Source organism: Prunus persica, chromosome G7 (genome assembly GCF_000346465.2).
Source record: "Prunus persica cultivar Lovell chromosome G7, Prunus_persica_NCBIv2, whole genome shotgun sequence".
NCBI lineage: Eukaryota > Viridiplantae > Streptophyta > Magnoliopsida > Rosales > Rosaceae > Prunus > Prunus persica.
Genome location: NC_034015.1, coordinates 11,281,126 through 11,291,129, shown reverse-complemented (window position 1 = coordinate 11,291,129; position 10,004 = coordinate 11,281,126). Strand labels below are relative to the sequence as shown.

The 10,004-nt window shown below is 40.3% G+C and overlaps 2 protein-coding genes across 2 annotated transcripts; both read left to right on the top strand.

The window, feature by feature from the left end:
- On the top strand, positions 3,076 to 4,494 carry LOC18769094. The gene has a single exon (XM_007202153.2). The coding sequence runs from the start codon at positions 3,256 to 3,258 to the stop codon at positions 4,249 to 4,251; it is 996 nt and encodes a 331-aa protein (XP_007202215.1). The 5' UTR covers positions 3,076 to 3,255; the 3' UTR covers positions 4,252 to 4,494.
- LOC18769143 lies at positions 4,853 to 8,932 on the top strand. Its single transcript, XM_007201945.2, has 3 exons — positions 4,853 to 5,621; positions 5,713 to 6,421; positions 7,671 to 8,932. Exons 1-3 carry the CDS (start codon positions 5,227 to 5,229, stop codon positions 8,682 to 8,684), a joined length of 2,118 nt encoding a protein of 705 aa, XP_007202007.2. The 5' UTR covers positions 4,853 to 5,226; the 3' UTR covers positions 8,685 to 8,932.

Here is a 10,004-nt window from a genome sequence, read left to right as displayed (position 1 = left end):
AACATAGGAATACAATTTCATACACATTACCAAGCTATTAAACCTTAAACCAAACGGCTAAGAAATTGGATAAACCTACAAATTTTAATCTCTTAATTGTCTAATATTGTAAGTTAGGGCCAGTTTAGCATTGATGTGCTGTAAAAATAATTGTTGTCAGATTTGCTATGAGAGAAATCAGTTTGGCATTTGGTAAACTTTTTGTTAAAGGTGTTGTTGGTACTGATTCCCGCATAATCAGAAAATGATTGCCGCATAATCATTAAACCTAACTCCTCTTCAAAACTGATTCCTACATAATTAGAAAATGAAAGCACCCCATTAGTTTCTTTCTTTTATAGCTTTCTCTCAAAGCAATTTTTAACAATAAGTGATTTTCTCATAGTTTACCAAACGGGCTGAGCTTCCCAAATTTTTTTAAAATCACTTATCACTCCAAATAAGTAATGCCAAACTGGCACTTGGGGCCAGTTTGGCATTGCTGTGATGTGAAAATAATCGCTGTCAGATTTGCTGTGAGAGAAATCAGCTGTGAGACAAAGCAATTTGGCGTTTGGTAAAATTTTTGTTAAAAGTGTTGTAGGTATTGATTTTACACATAATCATTAAATCCAGCGCCTCTTTGAAATTGATTCCAACATAATCAGAAAATGAAAGCACTTCATTAGCTGCTTTCCCTTATAGCTTTCTTTCACAGCAATTTTTAACAATAAGTGATTTTCTCACAGTTTACCAAACGGGTTGGGCATCTCAAAATTTTTTAAAAATCACTTATTACCTCAAATAAGCAATGTCAAACGGGCACTTATAGTCGGTTAATGCTTATGTGGATAAAATTTTACAAAATAAGAAACAATTGAAAATAAAATAAAAAGAAACTTCATGTCTCTCTCTCTCTCTTTCCATACGACCCCTCCACTCACAACAAAACTTGCATGCCCAACTCGGACCAATCACCCTTTTCCCTCACCCCCACCCCAGCTTACAACCACCTATGCCTGAGGGAGTCGTCATTGTTCCGTTGACTCGTGACACGGTACGAAAGCACGATAATAAGATAAAGAGAAAACAAATGTTAACCCTAAAAGTTGATAAACTGAAATCCACCTGAAAAATAGAGAGAAACCCTCTGAATTTTATTAATAATATAATATGAATAAAAGCTAACAAATACAACTGCATAAATTATGTTTAAATAGTAAACTCAAAACCCTAATACACGTAGGAATTCTTAAAGATTCCAAATTATTCTTAAACTTAACTACCAAGAAACCAATCAAATCATAATATCAATAAAATAACAAAGCTTATTAGATCTTAAAGGTTGTAGTTACATTTGTAGTTTTGTGCAATGAGGTATTTGCCTGGTTTTTCCAGATTAATTGCTTTTATGCTGGAATTTCTTTGACTTTATGAGTAGAGGTACACCTTGTTGGCTTGTTGTTGCCGGTGGATTCCTTCGTATTTAGATTAACCCTTTTGTGGTTATTGTACTTCCGTATTTGTATTAACCCTATATAGTTATTTGTATTTGTATTCACCCTTAGGCATGAATTATGAATGCAATCTATTACATTCTTTTAAAAAAGTAAAAAATAAAAAATAAAACATTGAATAAAATATTTTCCTCGCCATAATATTTGCTTCAAACTTGCTCAACCAATCAAAAAACCCAATGATATATCTTTCTTCCCCTTTTAAGGCCATAACTGATATCTAGTGTGATTCTTTCTTATTGTGTGTGTTCTTGCCAATTTTGAACCAAAAGATTTTCTTTATTTTCCTCCATAAGAATTTACCCATAGTTTGTCCTAAATCATGCCACCGCCAAGACATGTCCACCCACAGAAAACATAAATCGCACATGAGTTGGGACGAGACGAAGACATTGAAACCAAGTTTAAATAGATTGAAGCACAATTCGAACCGATCCACGACGAGCAAATGAATGGAGTCAGAGACACGCATGAGCTATTGACAGTCCAAGTAAGCATAAAATGTGGCATCTACACTGTCAATATTAGGGATGGGCACGAGTTGGGTTAGGTCGATTTTGGTCTCAATGTGTTACCTAACCTATACATAACGGTGTAAGATTTATTGGGCCAAAAAAGGGCTCATTATTAGGTCAACCCAGACCAACCAAACCCTATTATGATTGGGTTGCGTTGGTCAGTTTCATCAGTTTGGGGCTAATTAAATGGATTTAAAAAAAAAAAAAAATTATGGCATGGATACGACCTAAAGCAATATGCAAGAAAAGTATTTGCTTAGTTTGGCCTCGTTTACAAGATTGCATATCCATATATGCCAATATCGTAATATTCAACTAAGTAGATGTTGGAGCGAAATTTTTTGGCTCCTCGAACAAGCAATCTTTTTTTCATGTTGAGAAGCTATGGATCATTTTTGTCAGTGTCACCAATGAGAAAGGAGGGGGGTACCTGTAAAAAAACATTACGAGCTCAAGTCAATAATAGTATAATTATAGGAGAGTTAGAATAATATTATCTCAGCATGTAGATTGTGTACGAGTTTGTGTATTAATGTGAAAATGCTAAATGGTTCAATGAACTTAAAAATGGCCTAATAGTTAGAGTAGTTTAATCTATTTCACAATTAATTTTTATTTGTTATATTAGGGGAAATTGAACTATATACCTATCATGATTCTCATTCATTGTTCCCCCATCTCTTTCTCACTAGACTATCTGGGGGCTGGATTCACGAATGGAGACTCCACCTTATGGAAATGCAAAATCTTAAAGCAATAATATCATGAATTCACGTTTCAAATTTTAGTTTTTGGGTAACGCACGATTCAATTTGAATATACTAGCAGCGAACATTAGGCAACCAAATCCGCGCGTAACGGTCCTAGCTAGCCACTCGGGAATTATTTCCACAAATTTTAAATTTCAAAAATTCATTAATTTTAGACTTCCGAATTTTAAAAATTCAAAACCTTCTTGCCACGTGTGGCCACACCACGCTCCTGACCCATTAGCGGGCACACACATGCGCCTAAACAGTTCTAAATATTACAGCATCCTCAGACTACGAGATTTGTAATTTCATCAAAACACAAGGGCTAAATTTTGACGGACGCACCCAAAAGCGAAGACGCAGATGCCAGCTCACACGCCAAGCTCAAATCCAGCCAAAACTCATTTCACTGTAACTCTCAGGAGACAAAATTGATATAAATTTCGTCCCCCCCAAATTTCACAATTAGGGTTTTCTACAAAACCAGAAATGAAAGCTTCGGTCAAATTCCGCGAGGATCAGAAGCCATTGTTGAGGGCCAAGGTGCCCCTCAGCATATTGGGCCTGCCTTTTCAATCTGGAATCGTTGCCGGCGAGTCTAAGGAGCTCACTCTCAACCTCGGCACCTTCTTCGAATCCGGACCCTCCATCCGGGTCGGTTACCGGCCGAATGACTCGTCCAACCCATTCTCCCTCGTCGTCAAGACTGGGACCGGTCCCTTCGGCTCGCCGATCTCCAGTTCCATGCTCATGAGCGCCGAGTTCAATCTGCTCGGCAGCGGGAAAAACCCTAGCTTCATGCTCCACTTCAAGCCTCAGTTCGGAGACTTCTCGATCAAGAAGTCGCAGTCCTCTGTCTTTCAAAAAATCGTAAGTCCAGCTGACGGCGTCGTTTCGGCGGAGACACCAGCAGTGGATACTGCGTTTATGGGGAAGAAAATCACGGTTTTGCCCTCGGAAAATCAAGTGGCCGGAATTCTCGCCGGTGTGTTTTCCGGCGTGGAAATGGCGGCGAGGACGTCGATGCCGGTGTGGAACCGGGGGGTGGTGAACTTGCGGTGGGGGGTTAGGGTGCCGGCGGAGATGAAGAGTACTGGGGCTAATCCGATTGCGTTTCACAAGATCCCGTTCCTGGTGATGAACAAGATCGGGATCGAACACGTGGACGTTGCAGATTCGAAGGGTAAAACCACGAAGGCAGCAGAGATGGAAAAGGGATTGACATTTCCGGGAAATGCCGAGGTGGCGGAGGCTTGCTTCACGGTGAAGCGTCAGCTGGAGGCTTTACAGAGCGAGAACGGGTTGCTGAGAAAGGCTGTGGAGGATCTCAGGCAGGAAATCGCCGGCGCCACAAAGTCGATTTCAAATTCAGGCAATATTGGGGGCAGGAATTCTGGCGGGAAAGTTGACTGGCGGTCAAACAGCGAGAAAGGGCCGTCGGAGGGTGATGTGAGTGAGGAATTGAAGAAGGCACTCAATCACTGATGGTGGCAGAGCTACGAAGTTATATAGTTTGTTTTATTTATTTTGGTATTTGTTAGGTATTTTGTTATTGATTTGTTCTGTGGTTGGTGTAAAAATTGCTGAATAAAATAGTAAGAATGGTGATACTTAGGGATGAATTTTGAATTAAGAAGTTGATTCAACTGTAGCATAACAAGAGTAAAATGCACCAGTTTATTGCATTTTGGCTATTGAATTAAAAAAAAGTAAAAACATTTAAAAACATTTACAATAGTTGTGTTCTATCTCCGAAAAATAACGAATTTAATTTGATGATTTCTGTGGTAATTATGTTCACGATACAATAGGCTCGCTCTTCACGAGTGTGTAAAATGCTAAATTGCCTACATGCGTGGCTCTTTCTTTTGCTTGGTATCCAACTTTTCCGAATAACCAAAAAAAAAAAAAAAAAACATTGGGAGCATTTATTTCTACATCCCATATTTTAGGTAAGATTCTCCAAAATGTACATTGGACCACTAGAAAGAACTAGTAGGAGTATGGGAGGGCATTGTGCCCAAGAGCCCAAACCCAATCTAATATCTAAACCCAAGTGTTATGTTATGCGCGTGCGTGTGGCTTATGGACCTTTGGAGCCAGTCACATCCACGACAGATTTATTGGGTTTCATAATCCTGACCGTACGAATAAATCTAGTCACTTGGATGGACACGTCGGCCAACAGTCACTTGCATATTTCAAAATTGATATTTTCAATTTAGGAGGGCAAAAGCGTAATTTAAATAAATTCCAATGACAAAACAAATACGTGACAAAATAGTAATTTTGGCCGACAAAGGCAAAAGTCCCCATGCTCGAGATGAGTGCCTATTCCTAACACAACAAACTTAAAATTAAAATTAAAATTAAAACAAAACCAGAAAAAAGGAAGGAAAAAAAACACAGGCCCAAGAGGCAAATAGACCCAAGGGAATTAAAATCAATCAAACATGTTAAATGAACGTTAAATCAGTTGTTGCAGAGGGAAGTTGTGACAATGGACTGAGTGACTACATGATTTTCTTGATGGATAAACCCAATTTTCCCGAGAAACAAACACCATCATGGGGCACGTGGGAGGAGCTCCTCCTCGCCTGCGCCGTCCACCGCTTCGGCACGCAGAGCTGGGACGCCGTCGCCACCGAACTCCGCAAACGCAGTTCCAATCTCCATCTTCTCACCCCGCACGCATGTAAACGCAAGTTCCAGGACCTCCGACGTCGTTTCAGTCAAAACGACGCCGCTTCCGGCAAAGACGACGATACTCCTCCTATTCCTTGGCTAGACCAGTTACGACAACGCCGTCTCGATGAACTCCGACGTGAACTCCAACGCTACGACCATTCCATCGTGTAGAAATCTAAATCCATCACGATAGCGATTTGAATTTTTTATTATAATCAAGATATTAAATTCAATTATTTGTGTGATATAATCGTGTAGGTCTCTGCAGTTGAAGGTGGAGAGATTAAAGGAGGTTCGCGAACAGAGTTTGAGAGAGACCGAAAAACCGGTCGAAAAATCGGATCTAGAGAAGACTGAAGAGGAAGAGATCGAACACAAAGACGCCGAACCGGTAGACAATTCGCCGGAGAAGAAAGGTATCTCCGGCGAAGTCTCCGAGCATGACGACCGGTCGTGTAACGAATCAAACACGACAGATCCGAAACACGAGATTCCCGAAACCGAAGTCGCCGATGCTGATAAAGGCTCCGGACAGACTGAACCGGCGGGTGAGGAGATTGAACCGGTGGAGAAGTTGGATAATCCGGTGGTGGAGGATTCGTGTAATGGAAGCTCCGATTCGGTGGTGAAGGAAACGGCGGTTGTGGAGGCGGAGAAGGGGAACTCCGGCGAGTTGAAGGAATCGGTGGCCGAGTCGAAAGGAAGGGAGGAGGAGGGGACGAAGGAGAGTCCGAGTAACAGTGAGGTGCAGAGCTCGGCGAGTTTGTCGAGAAAACTAGGGCAGGAACCGAAACCGGGTGGACCGGGCGGTCCGGACAGACCGGAAGAACCATCTGAACCGGACCAAGAGGATGAATCTCCCGCCATGAAGGGCGTCCCCGTTGAATCTCAGCCGTTGGCTGAATTCCTCGGGATCCTTCGGTCTCATAAGTTTGCCTCCTTTTTCGAGCGCCGGCTTCATTCCCAGGTTCGGTTATTATTTATTTATTTATTTATTTAAAAGAAAATTAGTATTGTTTTCATAAAGTAAACGGCGACGTCTTTAGGTCGGAGGTCGCTGTCCAATAAGGTAGCGACATGTCACCGCGGGTTTAATGGCTGTGACGTTATGTTGTTCTTTTGCCCTATTTGAGAGCGGTTATATTGTACGTGATGGTGCATATTAGTAAGTGTATTAAAAATTCGACTGAAAAGGACTAGTTGGTACCTTGTTGGAAGTATTTATGTGAGTTGGGTGGATAGGTCTTTATGTGCCTACTCGATTTGTCGATTAGATATTTCCTTTTATTTTGTAGTCAGTCTCAATAGACTATTGGTTTTTAGTTTTTAATTTCTTGTTCTGTTGAAAAAAGAATCTATACTAATACTATTATAGTTGATAAGCCGTGCGTACCACATCATGTCAAGGGTTGGCATGAAGGAAGAGGAATTTGAATTTAGAACTTCTTTCAATAAGTCGAAGAAATTAATAATTAGTCAATGCGAAAGAATATGACTATTTGGCGGATTCATCTAATTAAAAAAATTATTCATCTTTTGCTTGGTGGTGGTTTTTTGGGATTTGCTAATTGAGGATGCTACCATGTTTAGAGATGGTGAATAACTTTAGATTTTTATTATTTGAAAGGGATACTTTTTCTTTCTCGTGCTACTTTCTGAGTTTGCATTCTATCCTTGGCCAATAAGGCTATACCAACTCTCGTTGGTGCAATTTGACCATACAAAAGTGGTTGGCCCCACCATTTCCTTGTTGCAGGAATCTCATTTTTTGTTGTTTCCCTCATCAAAGTTAGTAGTGGCATGAGATTTGGTTGCTCTATTGGGATAAAATCTGCTTGGTGATAATTGGCTGTTCCCTTTTCTTTTTCAACTTATGGCAAGATGTGAACCTAGATTTACCATTTCCCCCCTTCATGCTTATGCCATTCAAGCCAAAGCTCATGGGCCCAAAATTGCGCTTTCAACTCAGAAACTGCAGGGCAATAAATCAAAAAAGACAACACCAGCTTGGAATGAAATGTTAACCCAAAAGTACTTTTGTAAAAATTTGATTCTAGTCTCATATCTAGCTAATTGGTAATTGGATTTCTAAAATGTCAAAACTTTGAGTTGGGATGACCTTATTCTTTGCATAAACGTGTCATCTTATCTTTAATAACTTTGGTTACTTGTGCAGAATAAATGACAGTGTGATTCATGGTTCTCTAATGTTGCAGGAGACCCCCATTTATAAAAACATGATTCGGCAACATGTAGATTTTGAATTGGTGCAAACCAGACTTGAAGGAGGTCGGTACGAACCCTGCAGCAGATTCTTATTTTTTCGAGATCTGTTGCTTATTTGTAACAATGCCATAGTCTTCTTTGGGAAAAAGTCTCCAGAATACAAGGCCGCGTGCGAGCTTCAGTTACTTGTTTCAAAGGAAATGGTTCTTCAGGCTCCTAAACAAGATCCACCACCTAAAGAAGAAACTCCGAAACCGCCAGCTCCACCTCTGAACCAGGATCCTGAAACGTCGGATTCATTGCTAGCAAAATCAAAACTTTCACTTCCACTGAATGCTTGTCGCAAGCGCAGCTCAATTACTGCAAGAGCATCCACAACATCTTCTTCTGGACCAGACAGAAAAAAAGAGCAAATCACTACCTCATTCCGTGATGTCAAGCCAGCTATAAGTTGGAAGCAAAAAGAAGAATCCTCGGATGAAGTTGAGAAACTTCACGTCACCAAGAAAAGAAGAAAAGAAAGACTCAGGAGCAGTTCAAGAAACAACTCGAGCAAAAATGGCAGGAGCCATGGTAATACTAACAACGACAGGAATTCAGAAGCCAATGACGGGTTTTCAAGCAGAGTAGTGACAAGCAATGAGAACTCAGAGTCCAAAGCTGAGACGGAAAAGAAGAGCAACACTAATTCAAGTGGGAAAAAGCGAAGCGCCGCAGATTTTTTGAGTAGAATGAAGAGGAGCTCCACATCCAAAACTGGATTATCGGCAGAGACATCAAAGACCCCAGACAATAACAGCAGAGGAGGAAGAGCAGAGCAGAGGAAAAATGGAAATGGCAAGGGAAATGCACAAAAAGATCAAGGTTCGCGCAGAGGTTCTGGTGGGAGACAAGCTGCAAAAGAGCAAGGAAGTCCCACGAAAAGGAGTGTGGGACGGCCCTCAAAAAGGGCAGCCGCACCAGCAACAGCTGGTCCGGCAAAGCGAACTAGACAGAGAGGCTAATGAAACCGAAGCAAGAGACGGATGACATTCTAAGAAAATCAAAGGAGATGAATGGTTGTCTGAACAGGGTAGGAAGGGAGTGGTTGTTTTGGTAATCTGCCTGTGCTATAGTAATAGATATGGTTATTTTGTGGTAAGAGTTTATTTATTTTTTCTTTTTATGATGGGAGTATACATAACGATACTTAATTGCATTGTAGGGTTCTAATGAGAGTTCAACAAGGATTAGGGACCTACCCGTCAACAAATCTCTAAGTTTTTATTTACTTCCTTACATGGAAAGAAAAAAGAAAAAAGAAAAAAGAAAAAAGCAGCCAGTCTAATGGGGAACCCTTATTCTAGGCATCCTTGTAAAAATGCCATTCAAATGCAAAATCAACACAAAATCCTTCAAAAATGGTAGTGGATAGCATTTCTTCAAAACAAAGTCATCACCAACTAGCCTCTCTCCCTCTCTCAACCATTATTAGCCAGGTACCAACACTCTTTTCATGATAACTAGGAATTCCTGTTCATCCTTTTATTTATTAAAAAAATAATAGTATAAGCGATAATCTAAACTACAAGGGAATGAGGTTTCTCACACACACAACCAAGATGCCATGTGGGTTCGAACTTGAGCCCTCTTGTCTGCAAGTCAAGGCCCTTTTCAATTAAAATTCCCTTTCATCTTTAAACCAACCCAAAGAATACCAAAATGAAATAGCTAACGTTTTCAGCTCAAATGGGCTTTAAAGCCATCACCTTTGATATGAGAAGAACGTACGCGGGCATATTCATAGGAATGCCTTCACGATGTAGTTGTTGCCCTAGTTTTCATGTCATGGTGTAGAACAACTTGTAAAATCAGGCCTTAAGCTCCAAAAGCCTACAGGGGGGGTGTGGGTTTGTGTGAAGTAGGCTATATGGTAATAACCTACCTTTTTAAATTGTAAGTCCTTTAAAGGCGCACACATGAATAAACACAAACAATGATGTGGAGAATAAAGAACAAGAAAAAGCATTAAGTAAATAACACGCAACAAATATTGACCCAGAAACTCAACAAGGGGAAAAACTTGGGACACCAAGCCAGGAGAGTTCTAACCTACTCTGTTAAGAAGTACTAGAAAAATGAAAGAAGACTTAGCTCAAACTATCACCTATAGGCAGCTACAATCTAACCTTTCAACAAGTACCTTTTCTTTACCTCTTAGTAGCAAATCTTCTCCAAGTCTTTGCAAGAGTACCAAGCTCAAGTTGCATGTAATTTGATATATGAAGTGAGTTGTGGTTTCACGAATTCATCTTTCTTAATCACAAATGATGATTAAGCTAGAG

Coding starts and splice junctions, on each gene's coding strand:
- LOC18769143 (XM_007201945.2), top strand. CDS start 5,227: ATGAACGTTAAATCAGTTGTTGCAGAGGGAAGTTGTGACAATGGACTG. Junction 5,622..5,712: donor CGCTACGACCATTCCATCGT/GTAGAAATCTAA, acceptor ATAATCGTGTAG/GTCTCTGCAGTTGAAGGTGG. Junction 6,422..7,670: donor AGCGCCGGCTTCATTCCCAG/GTTCGGTTATTA, acceptor CTAATGTTGCAG/GAGACCCCCATTTATAAAAA.
- LOC18769094 (XM_007202153.2), top strand. CDS start 3,256: ATGAAAGCTTCGGTCAAATTCCGCGAGGATCAGAAGCCATTGTTGAGG.